Consider the following 25735-nt stretch of genomic DNA (forward strand, 5'->3'; position numbering starts at 1 on the left):
ATTCTCGCCCAAATCCGGACTTGAGTCATTTAGAATGAACTCGGACTCGGGTCTGGACTCGCCCCAACACTAGTCCTACTTCCATCCTCAAACTGGATTCAATCCTGGTTATCCACCGCAGTGTAAAGCCACCCTAACATTGCCAACTTCATGCACAAGGTCGTTATGCAAGGTCGAATTAATGGCCATAACTAATAAGGAAACGTAGGCATATGAGGGCGTTAATTATAATTCATTCAAAGTTTTCAACTGTCTTGACTCATTTCTGACCGTTTTATCGTTGTTGATTGGGACTCAGTATGTTACCGGATGGTCAATCTCATCCCTTTGGGAGACTTCGTTCAGGCTCTTCGGACTTGGGTGGGGTGTTGAGATTAGAGGTCGTTTGTCAAGAGTTCTATTGTGTAGAAAAGTTAGAGAAATGCTTTTTGTGCGTTAAACTAAAAGTGAATGATAGGAGGTCTATTGTTGCTTCAATTTGAGCACACCTTTGCGTGGGACGTTTAAGATTAAAATCTTGATATCCGGGCAGCGTACCTTATGTTCGCGCAAGAAACACGAACTGACCCGCCCAACCTCGTCGATTTATTGCTCTTTTCACACTTTTTCAAGTGTCTTTTCCCCCATATCATTGTTTCACTGATGGTGTCACAACCACCTATCCTACGTTTGGGGAGAGTACCTGGCTGAGAGACCATTTTTTGTATTATGTGACCCTATCTCTTCGTGATCGATTTAGTGCGATGTGTTTCATATGTACTTCACTAGTGACGAACTGGAAAACATACAATCTCCCAAAGCACTCACAGTATGTAGAAGGTCTCTCTCGTCTCGCTCTCTTGTACGGCTCTACTACGTACGTGTATACAGTATCAGCAGGGCTGTATGTGTCTTTCTTTCTCTGATGTCTCGTTCTCGCTCATTTCAATCGCCAGATCATGGATAACTTGGATCATCATCAGGAAAGGGAGCAAGGGGGAATGGAACCAGGCTTGGATCCAATGACGTTGCGGTGCTGTGGTGCGCTGCGCTGCGCTGGGCTGCTCTTCCCTTCGTTCCCTCTTGTGTCTCTCTCTTTGGCTAACTCGATGTCTCCTCTACTCTTTGACTGACTAGTTTGCTTTTGGTTCTTCGTCGGTTTACCCTTGTTTAACTAGTGGACGAAAAGAGCGGTATTGACCAAAGTTCCCCGAAAGGTGTTGCTCCTCCGAAGTGATAGACTGACATGTCAACGTTAATACTCCAATTGAGTGACAAACGGTTCTTGGGCGTTCATCCAATGTATGCCAGGTCAATGGAATAGGTAAGGACAAAGGTGATTCGCTTTCAGAGAGTTAATCTTCATTAACGCGCTTGAAGGCCCATTGAGTTGTTCAATTGCTCATGAATAACAATTGTTCATGATCCTGCAATCAAGAGTCAATGAGTCTAATCCTATATCAGAGCGTATACGTTCTGGTCGAAACAGCACTGACCAGATTTTTATGAAAGAATAAGCTGTATCCATATGACCCCTGCATTCAAAGGCTAGCTTGTCTACCAACTCAAATTTGTTGGTAGACCAAATATCATGTAAATATTAAAGGGTAATAAATAGACGAATTATAACCTGTCATTTTAATAGTACTGGGAATTGCATTCCTCTGAAAATCCAAACCAAACCAAATTAGAAAAAGTATCAATTCTTTGGTTTGAACTCGCCTCTTTTGAATTGTCTTCAGATCATTTGTCCATATTCTAACAAGGTTTAGTTGCTTTAAATTGAAATGTTTAACCTTGTTTTCTGTTAAAATCTCTCTTTTTCCCATGCAGTAATACAATGAGGTTAAATGAATACGTTTTCCCCATCATGGTATCAAACTAAGCTAAGGAAAGGATCAATAACTGTATTTAGGGGGATTATTTTCCGAGTTCCAACCGGTTCTCTCATTGCAACCAAAATAGCTCCCACAGTTATTTTCGGTCATGAAATGTTTTGATAACGATGCCAATTCAAAACAAAGAACTCTCTCTCTTAGCTGTCAAGTTCAATGCCTTCTATTGATGAATTGATCAATCTAGTTTGAACCCCAGCAATCAATTGCACAATAAGCCAAGGTATCCAAAAGAGAAGTTCAACGAGTTGTAGACACGTTGATGCAGGAGAGGATCTCACCTAGTTTTCTTTGATATATTAAGACATTCTTGTTGATATTTGTTTCAACCTGTTGACTCCCTAATAAAAGATCCGTTAGTCCTTCAAGTACACAAGATTATGGGATGCAAGAAAACTAATTAAAAAATTAGCTAGGAACGTTTTATCAGACAGACATAACATGCAAGGGATAAAAGCTGGCATGGTTGGTAGGCAATCTTTCTTGTTATTGAATATCCTCTATAGGTATGTAAAAAAGGTGTTCCTAAACTTATCCATAAAAAACCTTCCCCTGAATACGAATTCGAGGGAAATGGGATCCATATCGTAATTGTAAAAGTTATTAGGTATCGTTATTTTGGTACTACCTTTCAACAACCAAGTCATCAATTGACAAAGGCATACTTTTAGGCGATTTTCTTCATGACGAAAACCAAAACCAAATCTGAAAAAAAACTGTAAAATCTAAGATTCCAAACAAAGTTGTTGTTTATAATGAAATTGCTGAAATTGGATCAATACCCTCTATGTGAGATTTTGAATACTGGTTTCATCAGAAGTGACAACCTACTTGAAATATGCAGTGAATGCAAAAACAAATGAAAATCATTTAAGACCCAAACAAAATATTTTTAGCCTTCTGCCTCCTTATCATTTAAGGTTAACACACTTTGCATGAAATCCAATCAAATAGTTTGATCTCAATTTTGCTCAAGTGAGCTTGTGTGTGTGTAATTTGAGTGATCTACAATGTTTGAAATTTCCAGGTTCACATGAAAGAAAAGTTTATGGTACGAGTGCGATTAGATTTTTTGATTCATTTTTTTGATTCAATGACTTGCTATTGAGCGCATTCATCAATAATCACGAAACTTGACGAATAAAACAATTCAGTCTCTTCTTTAAGTCATTTTAAATCAAATGCTTCTTTCGAGAAAAAGAGGTGAAGGCGATTTACATCTCGCTTTCAAATATTTGTTTAACATCTTCCTATTGATCCTGATAAGGCAAATGAGATGTAATTGGAACTAAACAAAACAATGAGCTTCTGACTTCGCACGATTAACCCTAAATTAGTGCCGCAGTCGTTTTTCATCGCTATGTATAAAAATGATAAATCTTGAGTGAATTAGCTCTTCATGGGTTCTGATCGCTGCCATATATGTTTGTGATGGTCATTACCCTCTTTGTCCAATTTAGCTCGTCATGGTAAAACATTTTTTGAGTTGAAAGCTAGGATATAAATGGTCTAGGTAGATGACAGCAAATTCTTTACATCTGTGACTGAGTCCTGCAACTCTCAAATGAGATGCCACAAAATTGGTGTTTAACCAGACTTTCCGTTTCAATCACGCTTTCATGCCTGATGAACCTGGAACCCTCCTTCCATGTGCACGACATTAACTTTCTCATCAAATGCCGTTGAATTTCTTTCGTATTGCGGTGGATTGACCAAAGCGTTTTACACAGTTGACAGATTTGGCCATGTTCATCACTTTTTAACCAATTGTTGGTCGTCGAGACCATGGATGTACCTGGCTTTGTTTTCATTCGTGCAACCACGGACTCTGCTTTCTCTTTGAAGCTCATCTCCTAAGGAACGAGAGCTCCACAGAGGATCATTCAAATTCATGGAATTTCTCGAGATTCCATCCTATTTGTTTACTCTAATGAGCTTTTTGAAAGCCGAAAACCAATCCTGAACAACAAACGAGTTCTTGAATGCACGACGCTTTACTTTCCTTGGACCAAAGTACATTCAAATAAGAGATCCAGGGGCGGGATTGGTTGAGAATAGTACGAGGAAGGGCTCTATTTGACAGGCTTGATTTTGACAAAGGATTTCCTATTTAGGGCAGAGTGTTTAGTTCCAGTCACCCTTAGCACACTAGGGGCTGTTGAAGCACTCAGGACCCATCTCAGGTCTTCACTGACGTTGACTTGAAACGATCCCTCTGGATATTGAATACTGGGAAGCACCAGCTCTGTCTGGAGCAACGAGTCCTTCAATGGGAAAAACTCAAAGCCAAACTCGCGGGTGGTGATATTGAAAGCGAGATGATAGGGCACGCCTGCCACTGACCTGGGGTACGGTCGAGCAAAGAGAGCTACCCGGTCTTCCAGAAAGTTGCCCTCCAAGTCCCAAAAGACTGGATCGTGCTCATGCGAGGTGTCCCAAAAGATCCAGGACTCCAAGTAGCTTTCCATGGATTCCATGACGAAGTTGCACTCGATAAAGCTTTGGCTTCCAGGAGCCGTGATATTAGGCGTGCACAAACCAAACTCCGTGAGCATGGTCCCACTTCCGCCCAAAAGTTGGGCTTGCTCACGGATGGCCTCGAAGTGCTTGGGTCCGAGCGTTTTATCACAGAGGCGTTGAAGGACCGGTGGATAGGGCTCTTCAGAGCTGGGATTATCAAAAATGGCCAGACAGTAGTAATGCCAAGACATGACGGTACGATTCAAGAACTCTGGACCTCCGGGCACGTGTCGCATGCCAAAGCCAAAGGCTGGCATTTCTGCTTCATCACCCACTTCCTCAAACCAATCATAGAGCAATGCTTGACTGGCGGCTGACACCATTTGAAAGGACAACACCTTGGAGAGAACCTCAAACACCGTGTCCAAAGCTGACATGGATTTCGGAATGTCTTTCTGCTTTTGAAAATCTAGATCCAGTGGACCGCACGGCGATCCGAGCTTCATAAAGTCCGCCAGGGAGTGTTTTGCGAAGTAGTTCTCCATCAGATTGTCAAAGTAGGTAGGAACTGAGAATGGCATGAGGTTGGACGTGAAAGGTGGGTTCCAAAAGATGAGCGTCTGATCGTCAATGGCCCTGATAGCCGCACTAACCCGATCATAAAGTGGGGCCAGGTAGCGACGCCCACTCACTCCCGGCAAAAGGAGCGAGGCATCCTTATATGCGTCCCCGCCCCATGGTTCATTAATGAGCTCATAGCCAAGAACCCCGGGCAGGTCTTTAAAATTTTTGGCCATGGTCTCCCAAAAGTGGATGAAGCTCTCCGTCGAGTTGCCCACGTTTCGATAGAACTGATCGAAGCCTTCGTTGATTTCTATCGTGAAGTAACCGCAAGGCCAGGCAGATAACTTTTCGAAAGGCCAGGGGAAATCTGCCGTTTGGTTCAGTTTCTCTTGAATCCATGGAGGAATGCCAAAATATCCGTCTCCCGTCTTTTGAGTTTTCCACAAGACATCTTGATGCATGTCAAGTACCGTGTAAATTCCAACGAACTCCAAGGATACAACGATTTCCTGTGGGAGAACAATTCATCACTCATATCAAAAGGAATCCCCTCATATTGGTCACCCCCTTGGTCCTTGGTGCGATCATGATCTGCCAAAAGGGACAATTATTGTACTACCTACGTATATGCTCTACGTACCTTGAGAATATCGATGTAGGTTTGATTGATATGGCCTTCAGTGGGCTCCACTCCAGTCCACATGGCACCCAATCGGACCACGTTAAAGCCAGCCTTGGCCAATTCGGCGTGCCTCTGAGGGTCCAACATGGCGGGATCGTACCAGGGAAAGTGCTTGATCACCGAGTTGATACCCCGAAACAACGTGATCCTCCCCTCGGAGTCCATAAAGTGACCAGTGCTTGGGTCCACGTGGATTCGGGGAAGACGTGCCCCAACCGGTGACCATCGAGCGGTCAACAGCCCGATAACGAATACCTGGACAATGGAGGCCATGGTTGAGCACTGATTAAGAGTTCGTGCTAACGAACGATTGTCCACTTATTATGTTAGTACATCTTCCCCCACGTGAGTAGCACTGTGCACCCGGCTTGATTTATGGAGACAGACTCACTGAAGACACTTGTTGCAGTCTGTCTTCGAAGTAGCACGAAATCAGACGAACTGATCGTGAGGTTGGTAAGGGATCCTCTCGGGTCGATCGCGGCAACGACCGTTCCTTTTCTCGAGGGGTTCAAAAGGCACGCCGTTGCCAGTAAAACAGCATGTAACACGACATTCCTACTTGAAGAATCGATTACACAAGCACCAAAGCTGGGTTAGTCTTGGTCGCAAATTCATAAGGCCTGCACCAACAAAGTACAGCTTGGACGGCCTCTTTTAAGGGACGGGACCAAGGGGCTGCATATTTCAGCTTGAATTATTTATGCCCAATCGACAAAAGGTCACCTGGCGGAATTCACGTAATCCGATGAATGAAGCAGTTTTGAAGTAAAGAGAATCATAACTTTTCCATATTGTAACTAATATAGTTTGCCATATTTGCCATCGACTTTAGAAAGGAAAACTGTTTTTGGTTCGAACTCATGGCTGAATTAGAATTGATTTGATGATGGGACCCCTTGAAGCTGGACTACACTGTACGAGTAGATTGCAAACGTAATTGGGTATGCCAATCCAGAGATATTTTTTTTCCGTTTAGACTTCACAAACATTTCGATTGGTCGTATTTTTGAATAAATTTAACCAATCAAAGCCAATTTTGTTTCTCGACTTTTGTGTAAACGTACCTCCTAATCTCAGGATTTGAAGCAAATCCAGAACGTGTGACCAAACCTCATCGTTAAGCCAAAGAATAGACTGCAGAGAGATTGTTTTTCCAACGTGGATTTTCGCGGTCATGTGAGCTGGAGGAGAAGATAAAATTGATAGCTAGGCTTGAAATACACTTTCTCCCAAAACAACAATGGTCTAGAAAATGTTGAAGTGTACGAATCTTTTTAAACTCCGGGGTGCTTGCTTTTCGATGGTTTCGTTCTCTTAGTGTTGTCAAACTGTCCGCTCAAGGTCACACCATTCCTTGGCATATACACATAGGGCAACGAGAGCGATGGCCCCAGGTACATATGTATTTTTTTCAGGGACGCAGTTCTTCATACTTCCTTGGTAATCCCAAGCCGAGCTAAGGCGACAAAAAAGGTATTTATTATGAAAACAGACCAACGAGCAATGATTATCGTCAGACGTATGTCGATGAATGCCTTGACAATCTGAGTTTAGTCTGGTATGTAATAGTTATTGACCACTTAACATGGCGTCGTCCTGCGGGCTTTTTTTCATTCTGCGAAACGAAGAAAAGTGCAAACGGCATTATTTTCGAGAGTGTGCTTTTTATAAACCGACATTGAGAGGTAACATTGTTGTGAACATCTGCCTGATTTGACTTCGAGAATGATAAACCGGTATTCATTTGCGAATGGCATTAACATCTAAGTTGACTTAAAGTCAAACCAATGGGTTGTCCTGATTTTTTGCATTGCTTAAAACCTCGGATTTCACGCTCCGAAAGCACGCACATGTTACAGATCATGGGCTGCTCTAATTATCCGATGCAGACTTTGATGTGGAGCCATGAAAGCACAGACGAAACCTTTACCTTAACTGGATTGAGCCGTAATTTCCTATTCCTAGAGAGCTTTTAGAATCAGACGTTCATTTCTTGAGGGCGGATGGGTTTGATTGGTCAATGAAGTGGAATTGGCTAGTATGTATTGAAGGCACGCATATTAAAAAAAGACAGTAGTAGGGATTTTCATTACGAAGGCAAAAATTGCAAGAAATGGGGAAATTAACACTAGAGTATGGATGTGATCTCATGTATGTACTAGACTGGTGTCTGACGAATGAAGGCCACGATATTATGCCGGAAAGCATAATGCAGGATCAAAATCCACGAATTGACAGTTGATGGAGTTTCAAAGGCATGTACCTATTGGGGTAAATTTGGCTTTTTTCATACAAGGAATGATAAAAAAAATTAAGGTAAAAATTGATGAAAGGCAATGATCTTAGTAAATCAACAACATGGGTTTCTGAATATATAGGCATTTGCTTCGTTTGACTTTGAAAAAAACTTTGGAAATTCCAGTGTTCGATTGCACTCAAGTGGGAAATGTGTTGAACTCGTGTTTCAACAAGTCATAAGGTAATTTTTTTCCCATTTACACTTTTCTCTTATCACAACAGTGTGGTCCGCAGCAACGTTCGCCCGAGGAACAAGTTTGCAAATAATGTGCAAAAATAACATGTTACCTAAAGCTTGTTTATTTAGAAAAGGGCGTAATCTATGTTTCGAAACATAACAGTCTTACATTCTTCGGTCTTTTATGGGGCTAACATGTGCTCGACCAAATGTTAAGGTGTACGTACAGTAGATTAACATACTTTGTAGATACGTTGGGTGTAATGATCAGTTCTCTTGTACTCGTTTTTTATTTAGATTTTTAGTATAGTATGCGTCTAGCTGTTGATCGATGGTGTAGTCAAATAGGGCTGTCCCATACCTCGATCGATTTGATTGATGTCATATCATGGATTCTTCGGAGAATTCGATTAGTTCTTGAAAAGACTGCCTGGACATGCCAAATGGGCCTAAAATATGTTCCAACTTGACATGGTATTTTTTGAGTCTGTGTGAGTTACGAAAAGCTCATAACTATCAACATCGATATCCTATTTTCGTACTGTATTTCTTTCACAGTCTTTTTTCTCCTCTGTTAGGCTGAGATATGGAGAGTGCCTTGTTTTTGTGCAACTGCAGCGCCCTTATCGGCTCTAAAGCATTCTACCAGGCCAAAAGTCTGGTGTCAATTAATTGAATTAATTTGCAATGGAATGAATGTAACCTTCTGATTAGGATTGAATCCAGGCATATCCGAAAAGAACGAGACACTGCTCCCAAATCATTTCCAACAACTAGATCGTCATATTTGCACATTCCTTAAGCGTGATTTAATTATGAGCCAAACCATTATCTAATGGACCAAACGCCTTAAGTCACACCACAATCCCGGAAGGATTACCACGGATACGAAACATTTGTATCATAACTTTATTAACATGATTGGTACTCATGACTTGAACAAATTAGCTTAAGAAACAAAGTTAAATAATAGATTAATTGAAACACCTTACGATTGATCGCCAAATTCATATTCTTACATTGAATGGCTAACTTGTAGAACCAATTTTTATTTCAAATCAATACAGGGAAGCCACCCATTTGTTCATCGGGTGATGGGATGATCAGACATGAGTTGTATTTCAGACTTTTGGCGCCTGGATCAGCGCACTAGATCTGCCTCCTGTAGGGCTGGACCATAGAAAACAAGTTATCTATGGTGTGGACAAACAGCCATGAATGATCGGAGCAAAGTGCTCGTATCCTGATTGTCATGGAACACCAGAACTCTAACCAGCCAGATGGCGTGACAAACATTTGTGAACGAGCACCCACCATCTTGCACGTTTAACTAAATTACAAAGTGACAAATTTGACAAAACCACGAGTTAGGTGCAATCTCTGAGTCAGTTTCAAATGGTCCTGTTCCCTTAGTCCATATTATTTATAGCTGCAGGGTTGTCCGGATACTTTTCGGGCGAGAACGGCTAAATACGGACACCAAACAAAATTTGATAAGTTAGCGCTCGTTTTATAGGTGTCTTAGGAATACAAAAAGCTTTTTACACTTCTCCACGTTTCGACCTTATTCCCAGATGACAGCCATAAGCCTCCTCTTACCCTTGACACGGAACTGTCGTGCCTGTTTATGTGAAACTTAGTGGCCTTAAACGTCGTTCAATAGGCAAGATAAGTGAGGTTTTCAATCTTGCCTCCTTTCTATTCAGAATGACACAATTTCAAGAGTATATTGGAATAAGATTTGAATTGAAAGGTGGCCTCACAATCAAGAACAGGGGACTAGATCCTTGTATCCCTGGTCTAAGTCAGACACGAAGTGAATGATGCCATTTCATGCTTTTCAGAACCAATATGCATGGTTGCACGACTGTTTCTTGATACATGGCCGAAGTTCTGAATCCATAGGGCCACTAAATGTGTTTTGAGCGAAAAAGCAATGCGATTATAATAGGTGTCCAGAATCTTGTCCCATGATATCTGGACAGCCCTGTACAAGAGCAACCTACATCCACATAGTCCAATCTTAAAAATCTTGCTGAGAGCTTCCCGGAAAAGCTTGATAAGGTGAATCAAACCAGGGACCTCTCTCACTCCACGAAACCAGACTTCGTCGCCTCCGTTATTTTTGACTCCGAATGGAAGAATTTGAATCTATATTGTCTGGGATCAAGATTTTTGACTTGTTTGCCTCTTATACCGATCGGCTGCACAAACTAAACGACAATGCCGTTATAAAAACTGCTTTTCATATTTTCTTCCATTTCAATTCAAATGTTCGTGCTTAAGTTTTCAAGTAATGCATTAAAAAGAAGCCCTTCTAATGCTTTCTGTACAATAGAGTGACTGACTCACTCCTTGAAGTTCCCCAGCCGACTTAATTAATACATATTCATCAATTTTATAAATTTTGCATTATACCCTTTCGATAAAAACTTTTAATGAACCTAAATTATGGTGTTCTCCACACTCGATATTTTTTCTTTTGTTGTGGGTGGTGACGAACAGTACGTCAAAAAGAAGGATCAACCAAATTGAATGAGAATCGGAAAAAGAATGTAATTTGTAATTGAAACATGATTGAATTCAAACTTGCTTTTCTTTGAAACCGACAAGCATCACAATAATGTGGCCAGAAAGACTTTTGTACATCGGTGATTATGTTTTCAAGAAACTAGTTGTTTGGACGATAGATGACGCCATCTTAAATTCGTCCGTCCACAAGTGGTTGTCAGAGTAATGAATTGCAGTTGACAACAAAGAAATTGTAATTTCAACTCATTTCATCTTAAAGCTTACTGAGGCAAGTTTGTAACTCACGATCGAAATCCGAGGTTGCTCAATTCGCTTAGAACGATCATAAATTGTGTAGCCTACGCACTTTTGCGACCCATTGCATCGTACCTACGACGTTGCCTATTGAAAGTGGACCTGTCCATTTCTGTTCTATTGCTCTCAATGCACCCCTCCCTCGTGTTGTTAGTAAAAACAGCCTAGACGTAAAGACTAGGGGGAACCCTGATCCTTGAACACTCTTGTACATTGCATAGCTTAATGGGATAACCTTAGTCTTTTTTAAAAGATTTTTTTTAAGAAAAGCAGGTCTAAGTGAGCGATGAAGTGTATAAAACAGTTCCTAGTGATGACACATGATAGAATGAAGTTCATCTATCTATTCATTAACCGTTCTTTGGCCTACGGCCTATCAAATAACCACCCAACTTGAGCCATATTTCACTGCAGTGAAGTGTTTTACAATTTTATTGGTTTATGGAATGAATCGAACATGTTGCCATGCCATTTAAGTCTTGACAATTCCATCGGAATAGCTCAAATACCCCCAAACAGACGAGGAGAACAATCAGCTGAAATATAAAAGTCTTCGTAGAATAAGAATACCATCAATGGTTCTTGCATGTCCACGATCCAACCGTCGTTAGATATTTCCTTCCTCCTAGGATCGTAAAACGTTGGTTGCATTTACAGATGTCCACGAAACCAATTGAATGAGGAGAGTCGGTTCCCTGGAACCGTTTGTTGACAGTACGAGTGTTTTGTCTTTATTGATGTTCCCTATGTTCCACCCAGAGTATTGGGTTCAAGTCTGATTGAAGTAAGTTGGCTTGGACGAGGGCGGACGGCATTAGTTGTTTGAATGGAAATGACGCACATGGTAAAGGCATTGTTGGGCTTTTCACAATATCACATTGGCCTTCCCAAGTCCAATACCTGGTCCTCACCCTGCCTGTTTCTCTACGTACATTCAGACTTTAAAATAAGGAAAGGCCTGCGGGACTTCACCGTTTGGAGCTATAGAGTCAGTAGTAATACGGAATGAGTTAAACAAGTCCCGCATGTTTACACCCACCAATCCTGGCGAAGCGAACTTCTTGTTCAAGGTTAGTTAGTGTTTCTTGTTTAGGAACTGTGTCAAATTCGTGATTAATGAGTTCGAGTTTGCTCTCTCTCTCTCTCTCTCTCCTCGATCGAATTTGAACGTCTCCGAACTCACCGTCCCCTAAAATAGCCCGTTGTGTCAACATTGAACGAGCATCAGGGGACTCACCCCGTTGTCGTGTCCAAAGTACACAGATCTCTTTTATTGGGGATCCTCAGGACGTGAGGAGACCAACCTGGTGTCAATCGGGTTTCAATGATGACATTATTCTTGTAAAGTACAGTAGACAAGATGTTTTTTGCAAGTTCATTCCATTGAGTGGCGAAAATCCTATTTTCTACGCTCCATGTTGGTTTTGTGGCGTCAATGAGACATTACAATCCAGCCTTATTACCATTTCATATTGAAATTGAAAAGAATTTTGAAAACTAATCTGAATGCTATGATTTGTTACAATCACACAGCTAGCATAATAGCTCGGTTGTAGTTGAGCGGCTAAGGCGTAAAACTCGAAATCGAATGGGTCTGCATGCGCAGGTTCTAATCATGTCAACAGATAACATTATTATTTTTTCATGTCACGTGTTTAATAAACGAACTTAAGGCTTGTCAATCCCATCAACCAGATATTTCGTTCATTATGATTTGTAAATTTTCTTTGACTCAAGTCTTTGGCTCAGATTCTATGTTCGATCCGAATGCCTTCCCCCTCTTGTGTATCGCAGTATCCATCGATGAAATGAAACATGAAATAGAGCTCACTCGAATATTGACATGCAATGATATGAGTTAAATGGAAAACAAGGCTTCATTTTCCCAAACATTCTTTTTTGGCCTCCGCAATGTCGTTCCCAGAAGTTTCTCAAAACATCTTGTTCCAATCGCTTGATCCGAGATTGGCCCTTTGCTCGAACAAAACGGCTCCAGAATTTGAAGCATTTGCAGCAAATGTGAAAAAAGGAAAGAAATTGTTATGAGAGAAGAATTTCATCCTTTTTTAACGTTTGAGTACGAGATCCAGGTGCTTGAAGAATCCAATTATGTGTTTCCCCAAACGAGTTCACTTTCAAGTGGCAAGCAAGCTCGCAATTTCATCTGTTTGCTCCTTGCTTTGATGTCAAGTAACTAGTCGCAACTTTCAGCTTGAGCCTAGTAGCCTTGTAGCCTTATAGACTTGTAGCCTTGCAGCCTTCCTTACGGAAACCCAGCATGAAATAGAGTACAAATGAAATCGAGGCACAAGTGCCCAGATACCGAGTAGTTTTGAAGCACTTTCGATCGATTTTAGACTTCTAAAATTGTTCCAATTCTCGTAGTTCCCCTTGAACTAAGGAATAAGTTTGAAAAGTTCACTCGATCATATCTTCTCTTCATGCTATGTTTCAGGAGCAAAGATCTCATGCTTTTCATGCATCTTCAATTCACCTTCGTTGGATCTGATTGTGCTGGTGGTTATGATGGCTTTCCCCTCTTTGGTGCTTTGGTGGCCGTCTGCGTGTTCCACTCAAACCTCTCATCGCCCAAAAATCATCAATCAAACGTGGGTTATGTGAGTGCATGGGTTTCAAATAATCAAGCTCAAAATGTCGGGTTCTATATGAGCCACATCAGCGTTGGAACTCGCCCAAATGTAACCGTATTTCAAGCCCAACGAAAATAAACAGTGTCTCGCAATCTCCTCCATCGTTTGTCTTCCCTCGCTCCTTTCCATTGGGATTGGCGGTATCGTTGGATATTGCTGGAGCCAAACGAACAGAAGGCCGTCCAGCCTCACAAACACTTAGCCTCGTCAGAATTAGATTGCTCCCCGCAAGATGTGACAGAATGCTGGAACAACAATCAAATCCCCACTCGACCAGCCAACCCATTTCCCAAGGTGAGAGCCTTCCCACCACGACCTCCATGCCCAGGTCAGTGAAGATGACGGTAGTGGGCGGCACACCTGTCGTCAGTGGGACCTGTGCCAGTGCCACGCCTTCACCGGCCAAGGCCGTCGTCATGGCCACGCCAACGACCCAGTGTGCCCATGCTAATGAGGATGTGGGCTGTGAATTGGGCCATCCGTCGCTTAGCACAAACAAATCATCCTTCACAAACTTGTGGGCTGTGACGGAGGACGAATTAGAGGCCAGACGCGATCGGGATCGGGATTATGGTGACGACATCTCGAGGATGACGAGGCGGACTAATGGGAACTTGGGGCCCGACTCTCATCATCACGCCTCTTCCTCGGCCACGTGCACGGCGACTTCTAAGAAATCCAGTGAGAGTGAGCGAAACCTCCATTTGCTCCAGGAACCCCGACCTCCCAACTACTTGAAGGAGAGACAGAATTCGACGTGTTCCAGTTCGTGCCTCGAGAGAGGCGGTGGCTCTGATAGTGTCAGCCAGACCGACAGCATCTTAAAGGAACGGGTAAGAACATTACCACCACCATCAGTATCAGCATCCTCCTTAGCACCGTGTTAGTGTTAGTTCGCGTAGGAACAATAACTGATGATCTATCTGAATGGAACCACACGAACGATGTATTAAAAATGCGCTGTTCATTGTCACGAATGGAGGATACGTGGGTGGGTGAACACTACGACCATGGTCATTCGTTAAAACTCGCCATCGCGTTGGGTCATAATGTTTGGTAGAAAAGAGGCATAGAATGGAATCGTGTAGTCTCAAAATATCATAAACTGCACGAGGATGTTTCCATTACACGGTTATTATAATAATCCGAAGTTAGGGTTTGAATTTATGGAAGTTTCCGAACGTGGCGGCACACGTGGCCAAACATCTGGCTCGAGAGCTTCAGTACAGTGACGATCTGGACTCTTTGTTTATCAAGTATGAGAGCAAGCTGTTTTTTGGATATATATTATGCGATCATCTGCTTACGTAAGTACCAAGCCTAGAAACTTAAAAGGTCGAAAATGTAACTCACTTCAGTTTCAGTCACTTTTGACAAGAACTAAAACCATGTTTTTTTTTTTAATCTGGGTGCCAATGGTCAGTAATTAAATGATTTTTAAGCATACTTAATGCCAACAGTTTATTTTACGAGCAAAGCATATTCACGCATATCCTGGTTGTGACCTCGTTTCCTTTCGACATGGTTGGAAAGGCCACACACACACACAGACAGTTTCCCCCCTTACGAAAAACGAATTATACGCTAAGAATAGACAACAGAAACAGAGTGGAGTGAAGCACTTCCCCCAACACTCAACAGCGGATTTATATACCCTTTTCAAAGACTCGCTTTCCGTTTGTGGCCAACATATGCGCGGGCGTGTGTGTGTGTGTGTCTCGAGGGAGTGGGTCAAGCTTCCCACGGTTTTTCCAACCCAATTCCGAGTCTATCGCATCAATTCATCAAACTTATAGGGTGGAACAAAGATCCAGGAACAACACTATGTGGTAAAGTGCTCCTCGTAGAACGGTTCACAACCGAGATCCCGAAAACAAGTAGACACTCAGTTTAAGGTTGGTGGAAGGAATCATAACGGTTGAGTATGTCCGACATTGTTTTTCAAGTTCTTTGTACCGGTCTTGTATAGATAAAGGCTAACCATTAAAAAGAAATTTGCTCAAGAAAGCCTTTCGGCCCGTACTTGTATCATATAATGGATGAGGTTTCGGGTTAAAAATTTTCAGGTTGCTATCGTTGATGAGCGATAAGTACTTTATTATGTTATAGTCTCTAAGCCTCGTAAATTTTGCCATTTTGGGAATTAACACAGATTTGAAATGAAGGCTCAACGAGAACAACACTTGCATATTATTAAGGACTCTAAAGGTCAAGCTATTGCCATCGAAAGCAAACTTGAGCAATTTTTTCGAGCCTTCCTTTTCATTCATCACTTTATGTTTTGGTCGGTGAAAATGACCATGGACCAAAAAGAAGAGAAAATCAATATGTTTGAGCCCTAAAGAAAAAAAGGTTGGAGAGGAAAATGCCTGGTCAATTCTTCGCGAAAGCATCGCCAACCTGTTGGTTCTGGATTCTGTTCTGGGATCTAAACGCATGGTTTTTGGTTCAAAAGAACCAAAGAAAGAGTGAAGGAAAATCCCATGTCATCGATAGAATTGGCCCAGTTTATCCTTCAGTAATAATAGCTATAGCTGAGACTATATGGAACCGCTTTTTGAAAGTATTGAGAGGCTCAAGCCTCCACATCATGGATTAGCGTCGTCTCGTGCGAACCTATTTTGTGATTTAAGCCCAGAGCCCCTCTAATTGCTTCTTCCATAGCTAAAGAGGCCGCTTTAAACCTTTCTTTCATCTCGTTGGATTATTGGTCTTTCCGTTTCCTGAGAAACTAAGTAAGTCCAACAAAGTTTTTTTCCCCTTCCAACGTGAACATGTTTCCATTGCATTCGAGAACCTTACGAGAAATCTCGAGTTTTCGAGATCTCACTTCGTGATATTTTTGTTACGGTATCTATCAGTTAAAAAAGGAAACCTCTTTATTGCCAGAAACATGTCTCATTGGATATCCATTTTTTTGTGCTCACGTGTGTAAATTTCACTCTTAGATGGTGAGGGGCCCTTTTTGGGTTCCAGGCTTTATGTCCGCTTGCTTCATTTTGCCATTTTTGTGGGACATGCTGTTTGTATTTAATGAAGGAAGTTTATGCCAGCTCGACTTCCTGAACGGCTTAAACCTAAACTCAGGTCAGGAGTGTTTCTTGGGTGGTTGTACGGCTTCCAGTTAGCTGAAAGGATATCTGAACACTGGGGGGATTTCCCACGAACTAGACGAAAGCCTGCAAGAACATAGTTCTTTATTGTAAGATGGATTGGTAGGACCAGAGAGCATGTCTGTCTGTGCTTGGAATACTTGTTTTCCAAGTCGAGAATTGTAGCCTTTGTACTTAGCTCGGCTCCAGGGTCCTTCAATTTGGTTTGAAATATCGGTAGCAAATGAATGAGCTTCTGCGGTCAAGGTCAAATAATATTCATTCAGAAGATATCTAAAGATGGGTGGATTTGGTGTTTAAACGGGGAAGGCGGGTGATAGCATCATTTGATTTTTGATACAATTTTTCCGCCGTTGATCAGGTACCTTTGTCATTCGTAAGACGTAAGCATAAAAGGTCTTCGAAGATAACGAACTTCGCTTCACTTGGTTTCAAAACACCTTACAAGTTATGATTGTTCCAGTTCTATTTTTGGCCCTTCCTCTTTGAAACATAAACTCCCCACTCCAAAAGCAGGAGAAACTTAGTTTACTAGCCAAGCATTTCTTCTCCAATGAAATATTTATGATGCTATTCCCCTTCCTAAAAAACATTGTGTGGGTCATTCTGGAGTTGGACTAGAACTGTGTCTACAAAACCGCCAGTGTCCCAAGAGAGGAAATGATTTGCATTTTGGATTATCTCTTTCATTTCCACCGAGCATTCTACCTTCAAGGTCAGCCAATCCGAGTCATCCATTTCGATTCTAAAAAGGTGACATTGGATCATTTTCAGCCTCCACTCAATCGCGGCAAATCCGTCTCGTTTCTGGACGTGGGTGGTGCCACTCTGGGCACATCTAATCGGTCACCCTCTCTACTAAGTGATAATGTGAGTGTTCGATCGGCCTTGATGGCCTCCAACGCAGTCATGGGGGTGCCAGCCTCGCCCGCCATTTCCATCCTCAACAAGGACAATGAACGGGATCCATCAACCACCCGTGGAACAGCTCATTCCCCCCATGGGCGATCGGCCTCGGCTGTCAATCTCAATATGCGTAAGTTTTTGAATGGTCATCTTTTCATTTTGATAGCCTTGGGTATTGGAGGTATGAGTAATGGCTGAGCATTAGCCATAGTTGAAATAGGCTGTTAAGCAGCCTTGGAAATGGATCTGTTACAATCGATGGAAAAGGGTAGCGTGAGAGGATGGCATGATCCATTATTCATTGGACGATCATTTCTTTCTGTTTGCAAAGCCGATTTAAAGGTTACGTACTAAATAAATCAACGAAAAGCATATCCTTATCTTTTTATCCCAATCAATGTACCACACAAATTTTACCTTTGGTGTTGAATTTTGGAACAGAGTCTAGCCCAGTTATCTTGAAATAAAAAATAAGCAACACAAGGGCTTTCAGAGTCTCCCGAGTTGTAAAAGGTGATTGTGTTGTTGGTGCTAGACTGGACAGCCAACCAGCATATGCTTGCCTCCTCTCCCTGCAATTGAACTATTCTTGTTTTGTTCCACAGCTGATCCCAAGGCCCTGGGCGTCAATGGATCACCGCTCTGGTTTCAAAAGGAGGCCAAGAAAGGGATTAAAAACACCTTGAAAGGCCAAGTCTACAATTTCTTGGAGCGGCCCACGGGCTGGAAATGCTTCGTTTATCACTTTTCCGTGTAAGTATGTTCTTTGGTTTCTCGTTTCGTGCTCAGAGTTTATTGCTCATTGCTCGTCACCCGCCCAGAATATCATCAACGAAAAAGCGAGTGACATTAGTTCATTGGTCTCCGTCCTTCGAGTGGCGTTCAAATTGGATGACTGACGGACAAGGAAATGAGAAATAGTGCCACCCAGATTGGTTCAGTCTATTCCGGGGTACTTCAATATTGGTTTCCAGTCAAGATAGGACACGTTTTTGTAGGTCAAGTTTGTCTTGGAAAAAGTGAGTGTTAGCTGACAAGCGTTATTTACTACCACCTCGTCCGCCTTGGCCATTATAGCCTTCGTCTTAATCTCGTACCAGTCTTTCCCCTTTTGTCGAGAACAGGACAGACTGACTTGCATCGGTGTGACTCAACCCAACGTAATTTCCGTGGTGGAGCAATATTTGATTTCTTGGTTCGGATTTCGGCCATTTCTTGGAGAGAGTCTCTCCTCTCTGTACTGAGATGAGTCTTCATAGGACTTGCTCAGCGAGACGTCAGAACAAGGTCTAGATAGACTCCCTAAAGTGCCTGAATAAGTAAGGCTTTGGCTAGTGTTCAACATTTTTCCTTCACTAGAGCCGTTGCGTTGGCTGGCGGGTAGTCAAAATTTCAATCATGAACAAGTACTGAGATAGAAAGCCCCATTTCCTCCTTTGTATAAAACACGAACTCTCTGTTGGATTCCTGACCTTAATTGTATTAATTCGTCATGCCTGATAGAAAGTAACGGGGGTGAAATTAGCTCCAGAATCGAACTGATGATGAGACTTTATGACGCATTGCTTGATGGCACAACAAAAGAATTGGCAGGACCAAATTCGTCAGCGTCTGTCTTTTAGTGATCGGCTTCAAGAGTCACAACTGTTCCAAACCAAGCCAAAAGACTTAGAGAATTGAATAATTTAGTTTTACGACAAAATACTGTTTTTTGCGGACTTCCTTACCACTGCTGGGAATGGGATCCCCGGCACTTCAAGACAAAAAGTATTCATTTTACTTAACGTTATATACATATAACGTTTGATTAATCTAAATGGGACCGTAAATATTCACTGGAGTTAGCAAATGATTAGATTGAATTAAAATGGGCCATGATCTTTCTAAGTTATGTTGTATTCAACGACTAACGTTCAAAGATGATGGGTTCAGCTAATTTTTTTTAGATGACAAATTGGTTTTCCATTTCATTTAACCCATAGACCATCTTGCCAGAAGTAATTGTAAATATCACGGAATAAATTCAAGTTCATCAAAAATGATTCAATGATTATAACCGGTCTTATTTCTTACCTTTCTTTTGCCAGGTGGCATGAACTAAAAAGTGAGTTGAAGTAAGCTAGGTTACCAAGGAAACCTTGAATACCTACTTTGGACAAACAGAGTTTGTGACATGAGGAAATTTCAATTGCTTTTAGCAAAGCAAACGTCCTGAAGTAATGCATCTGATATGTTGAGCCATCAAATGATTCTAGTTTTTCTTCGTACTTTGACTTATCATGAAAAATGGCAAAGAATTCGCAACAATTTCAATTTATGATCAAAAGCTCAGGAGACAAAATCTTTTATTGTCAACTGAACTGCTTGCAAAAAGCAAAGTAATCAAGCCGTTTTAAAAAAGAATCCTGTTTTCCTGGTAGGAAAAATAGTGAAATGGGTGAAAGATAACAAATTGTTTCCAACTATGCTGTGTTTAAAATTTTAGAGAAGAAACGTGAAAAATCAATTGAAAGCTGAGCCAAAAAGGAAAGAAAAACAATGAAAGCAAAATAACACAAAGAGGTTGGAAAAAGGTGCAAAAATGCATTTGCATGATGATGACCATGGCTTGGAAATACTATTTCAGTACCAAATGATTACGACGGTCCTTTTCCATTCCTTGTACACACATACTGCATATACTTACTCTGACCTTATTCAATCTTTCGCTTTCTCAGTGAAATAAATGCTCAGTTGAGCGTGAACTCTCTCGTTGTGCACACGTCTCAAGAGGGCCTACTTAAAAGCAGGAAACATTTTTGCCGTCGACCTTACGGCACTTGGGGGGAAAATTCTTGCCTTGTTCGCGCTGTCTCGTTTCGGTTATAACTATATTTAGCGGACAAAATCTGTAAAAAGTTTTATAAATTGTTTTCTCTTTTAAATTCATAATAAATCAATATAGGATTAAATTGTATTAAGATTACACTCACTTTTAATGAATTTTCTATCTTAGATTGACGACAAGACGAAATAAATTTCATTGGCATCAAAAGGTCACGTGGGGACTCGAAATGTATCATTTTTACCATTCNCCCCCCCATCATCCCGAGTTCAACCGTTCAACAGTACCTGGGCTCTCGTTTAATAATGGGACGGAAATTGCATTTCCATGGCCTTAAATGGAAGCTCATTTCATATTTATGGGACGGACAATGTCTGTCATAGGCTTGTTGGAACTACCACAGTACAGCACACAGGTCTTTTATCTTTTTGGTGCGTGAATGGGGAACACCACCATCCATTAGTAACGAGCTGAAGCTTGGTCGGGCTTGGGCTGGTCCTATTCAAGTTTACCCAGTATGTACTACGTACTGTACATACATTGGAGTGGTCCTTGTGTTTGAGTTGGGCAGAACAATTCGTTTATCCATCATATGAATCAGTCCGTTTATGGAGAGCCTCACGGTGCCATCGATTCAAAGTATCCCGACTATCGTCCTTGGCTTCTGATGGAGGTGTTCTCAGTTCAAATTCGGATTTTCACCTAGTGCTTTCCGCCGGTGCCGCCCATTAAGATCCCATTTTAGGTACTCTGGTCGGGGGATCACGCTCAGATCGACGCATCTACTCATCTGCGTGTTCGTGTCTCGTAATATCACCATGAACTGCTAAAGACGATTCTACACTTACTCGTCTCAGGAAGTACATACAGTGAATTTGGATGATTAACAACCATCAAACATGTGAGCTTTAAAGGCGGGCGTGTCTTTTGTTGCAAGGTGTTCTGATAACTAGTCCAAGATTTGTGAGGCAGGACAACTTATTGTTCCTGGAATTTGCTTTGTTGACGTGAAAAGAGACTCGAGCCTACTTGGTACTAGTGCAACGACCAAAACAAAAGCTTATGGTCAATCCGTCTCTAGCCTCACTCAACCGTCGTTAGTTTGGTAATACTTTTTCCTAATCAAAAGTCAAAGCTGTTTTCTAAGATAAAGCAAATCCCATTTCCCTAATGGCCTAATCGATATTTGGCTTCTTTGAAAAGCAAACAAACAACTCATTCAGAGTAGGAGGGGCCTTTCTGTGGGGTCCGCTTGAGTACAATGTCAACATTCAAGGCCTCAAGTCCTGAATTTGCGTTAGTTCTCTTTCAAAAACCCGAGCAATAACCATTATTACCAATTGGAACAACGTTCCAAATGGAAGTAGTTCCGACTTCAAGAGTTCAGAAAGCTTTCAGAGCAATCGGAAAAGACTGGCAGGACCGTTGCCTGGCCGACCCTTGTGCCTTTTGCGTTTGTAGCTATGTTTCTTCATAACTTTTTTTTCTACCTAAACTTTCCTGTCTCAAAACTTGACGAGCCCTGGTGAATTTAAGTTTGGCAGCAAGGCTCTTCAATCAAGCCAAAGAACCTGTATCATCAACAGAAATACTTGTCTTTCTAACTAGCCAAATCAATCTATGGCAATCTGGAGAGACTGACTGATCTGATGTCATGTTCAAATAAGGAGACAACGCGTAACAACTATTTTCCGCCAGAAAAGACAAAAAGATATTGATATTGACCGGAAATTTGACTATCCTGGAAGTCTATTTATATCCACTTATCCCTCGTTAGAATAACTTGAGCTTTGGATCTTGGAATATTGTGCGAGCTCATGCTCGAATATTGGGCTCACAATATTTTGGTCGCATTCATTTTTCAATCACAGAATCAAGTACCCTTTAATAAAGTACAAAGTCCTTACTGGTATGAAAATCAAAGAAGTTGTTGAACCTCTTTATTTTTCGGAATCAAACTTTAGAATTGAAAGTATGAGTCGGCATTGATATATGCTCTTTTGTAACTCTAAAGGCATTGTACACGTAGAAATGATGCATTTGCGGACAAAAAGAAACATTCAACCCATTTTTGCCCCATGAAACCATGAAAGCACTTGAATTGCATTAAAAAAGGTTTAGAACCTTTTAAGGCGCAATTTGCATGTTTTTGCTTCTTGTTTTGGCAAGAAATCGGAGCTATAAAACAAACTATTTTAATGAAAAGCACAGCTTATCTTTGAAATCGCATAAATCACAAATATAACGCACGTGGGACGCCATTCTTCAACGGTGGAAAAAGGAATAGGCCAGAGGAACGAGATCTGAATCATCGGATTAGAGCACCATATTAGCATTACAATTGAGATGACACGCAGGAAGAATGAATCGAAATTGCCGTTCGCCTGCCAGGCATCCTTGATCGATAAGACCTTACTCCACGCTGAGATTGACATCGAGCCCGAAAGCAGTGACGACTCGTGCGTGGATGTTCGGTGCCAAGATTTTCCACTATTTCTCCCCATGGACAGGGAGTTCGAGGCCAAATATGTGTTCCACTTTAGTCAAGCCAGTAAACGACGATGTCAGACCCTCCAGGACAAAGTCTACTTGTTCTTGGAACATCCCTTGGGATGGGTTTGTGTCACGTACCATTTTTCCGTGTAAGACCTATGTAGACGAAATGCGTGTGGTAGGTGTCAAAAGCAATGGTTTATGAGAATATCTATCCTCTCTCCATTCCAGATTTATGTTGGTTCTCATTTGCCTGATCTTCAGTGTGCTGTCCACCATTGAAGAGTATGCCGAATTCGCCAATGAGACACTGTTCTACATGGAAATCTGTTTGGTGGGCTTTTTTGGGGTGGAGTATGTCATTCGATTGTGGTCGGCGGGGTGTCGCTCAAAATATATCGGGTTTTGGGGCAGACTTCGTTTCATTCGTAAACCCATTTGTATCATTGGTAAGTTTCGAAGCGACGTGATGGCAATTTGGAACAACTGGTCAAGAGGTGGCAATATCATTTAAGTCAAAGGAGATGTTATCCTCATCATCATTGGCAAACATTCTCTGACGACACCCATGGAATAAGTTTGATCAGATCCAAGTAGAATGGAATGGAATCCTGATAAAATTTGATTCTTAAAGAGAAGTACAAACTTGGAACCGGTCTCTTCATTTAGTGAGGTCAAAAGGTTCCCTACTCAGACGATCAGGGCCTCTTGGGGCAATAATCCATTGAGAGTACTCCATGTACCATTCAGGCTTCAGTGGGAGTGCACATCTCTTTCTCGAGGTTATCCCGAGGGTAATGATGGTGGCTCTTTTTTCTCCTTCAGACCTGATCGTGGTTTCGGCCTCGCTGATTGTCCTCTCAGTGGGATCCAATGGGCAAGTGTTTGCCACTTCAGCCATTCGGGGCATCCGATTCCTCCAAATATTACGCATGCTCCATGTGGATCGTCAAGGGGGAACGTGGAGACTATTGGGATCCGTTGTGTTCATTCATCGTCAAGTACGGCCTCAGTACAAGCGTATCATGATTTATCAGATCATTCACTTACTTGCTGAAATGAAGATCAAAACTGAGCCCTCAAGCTCAACTCGAAGTTGCTTGCTGTTGCTTGCTGAAACTTGAATGTTGAGAGTGTTGATGGAAAAGTGTCTTGCTTTTAATTTTCAGGAGCTCATCACTACTCTTTACATCGGTTTTTTGGGCCTTATCTTTTCAAGTTACTTTGTCTACTTGTCAGAGAAGGACGCCATTGGTCCCAAAGGAAGATCCGATTTCGAATCCTACGCTGACGCCCTTTGGTGGGGAGTGGTAAGACCACATCACTCACTTAAACTTGATATTTGCGCCGAAAATTTAATGCACTAGCATTAGAGCAAAGTGCTTTATCAGAATTACTCGAGCGATCAATACTATATATTATATCGTGGAATAATGTGGAACGAAACTTTGAATCCTGAACTGGAGCCATCCAATTGTTGGAAAGCCAAGTGATCCATTCTAATGATTGGCTTTGACACATGTCCGTCACTTTGGTTCACTTTCAGATCACCGTGACAACCATCGGTTATGGCGACGCAGTTCCCCGCACTTGGATGGGAAAGATTGTGGCCTCGTGCTTCTCGGTCTTCGCTATCTCGTTTTTTGCACTTCCCGCAGTAAGTTCCTGGATTTAGCCAGCAAAGACCGATTCTTCATTCACTCAACAGTCAATTGACAGTTACACAAATTGAACAAGAACTTGAGGAAAAGAACTTCTGGATTGCCCGATTCTGGGACCTGCATTGTTTGGCCATTCCATTCCCGCTTTGCTAAGTTTGCTTATGGCTAGCTTGGGCTTTCAAGTCTAGCAAATCATCGTGGAGATGATAAACCTTTGGAGGATCACTTTTGTCAGAGTGCTGGGGGGTTACGTAACAACACGTAAATCAATCAAGGCTTTTATTGTGCCATGCATCGAGAAAGCACGCGATGCTCAAAGTGGATCACATTCGATTACTTGTAATTGTTCGAAAATAATCTCTCTTGGATTGAGAAAGAGATCGAGGGGAGAGAGCTTCTCGCAAATACAGTGGCAGCAGATGGTCTGTCAAGGGAGGCGCAAATGATGGATGAACAAGCCTTGGCCATATGGTGATTGGGGTAATTCGATCCTGTATCGCATTCTACTTATATTCTAGGGCATCTTAGGATCTGGGTTTGCTTTGAAGGTGCAGCAGAAGCAAAGACAAAAACACTTCAATCGTCAGATCCCAGCGGCTGCCAGCCTTATTCAGAGCCTTTGGAAATGTTATGCCTCGGATAAGAATTTCCACGGCAAAGCCACTTGGAGGATTCATATCAAGGAGCCGGTTCCAAATACCACGAATGCATGGAAAGAGGTAACTCTCCAACTGAGAGGGACAACGAGCAAGGTTTTGGTAATCGCAGAACTGCATATGAGTAAAAAAAAACTCCAAAACATTAAATGAATACAAAAGCACATGAAAATGTTTTAAAGGGAATTTCAGTGGATCTGTTTACTCAGCCAAACACTCGTTATTTAAGTTCCTTAACTCAGAGACACGCAGAATAAAAATTCGTCCACCATTTGAGGGAGTGGATTTTCATACTGGGTTAACCTCCATTCACTACCTACGCGATAAACGTTGAAGTAACAAGCCTAAGGTTCATCAATCTGTTTCAGTTGGACTCACAAAAACACATGACACTCAAAATAATCCTACTTAAAGTGAGCTCTTGCTGGCAATATCCTACCCCCTTATTTGACTTCGGTCATATCTTTTCCCTCGGAGCATTCAAAAAACTCGAGTCAACAAGGCTTTTCTTTTCAAAATGACCTTTGTCCTTGAAGCAAGACGAGT

At 41.8% G+C, this 25735-nt stretch overlaps 2 protein-coding genes across 7 annotated transcripts in view; one reads left to right on the forward strand and one right to left on the reverse strand.

The window, feature by feature from the left end:
- Positions 1-1015: 1015 nt before the first annotated feature.
- The window catches only part of LOC131878155 (potassium voltage-gated channel subfamily KQT member 1-like), a 32072-nt gene continuing 7352 nt past the window's right edge, over positions 1016-25735 (forward strand). For 3 of the 6 annotated variants that reach the window (XM_059224052.1, XM_059224053.1, XM_059224054.1), the window contains exons 1-9: positions 1016-1303; positions 13341-14369; positions 17424-17685; positions 18161-18308; positions 23104-23321; positions 23698-23873; positions 24042-24182; positions 24419-24529; positions 25052-25252. In XM_059224052.1, coding sequence (XP_059080035.1) covers positions 13779-14369; positions 17424-17685; positions 18161-18308; positions 23104-23321; positions 23698-23873; positions 24042-24182; positions 24419-24529; positions 25052-25252 — 1848 coding nt within the window. In that variant the 5' untranslated portion in view covers positions 1016-1303; positions 13341-13778. The remainder of the gene's footprint in view (positions 1304-13340; positions 14370-17423; positions 17686-18160; positions 18309-23103; positions 23322-23697; positions 23874-24041; positions 24183-24418; positions 24530-25051; positions 25253-25735) is intronic. The other 3 variants (XM_059224056.1, XM_059224057.1, XM_059224058.1) reach the window with 1 other exon arrangement.
- Positions 3850-6006, reverse strand: LOC131878157 (uncharacterized). The gene is made up of 2 exons (XM_059224060.1): positions 5539-6006; positions 3850-5407 (listed from the first exon to the last, which is right to left on the reverse strand). Exons 1-2 carry the CDS (start codon positions 5851-5853, stop codon positions 3947-3949), a joined length of 1776 nt encoding a protein of 591 aa, XP_059080043.1. The 5' UTR covers positions 5854-6006; the 3' UTR covers positions 3850-3946.

Source organism: Tigriopus californicus, chromosome 3 (assembly GCF_007210705.1).
Source record: "Tigriopus californicus strain San Diego chromosome 3, Tcal_SD_v2.1, whole genome shotgun sequence".
Lineage (NCBI taxonomy): Eukaryota > Metazoa > Arthropoda > Copepoda > Harpacticoida > Harpacticidae > Tigriopus > Tigriopus californicus.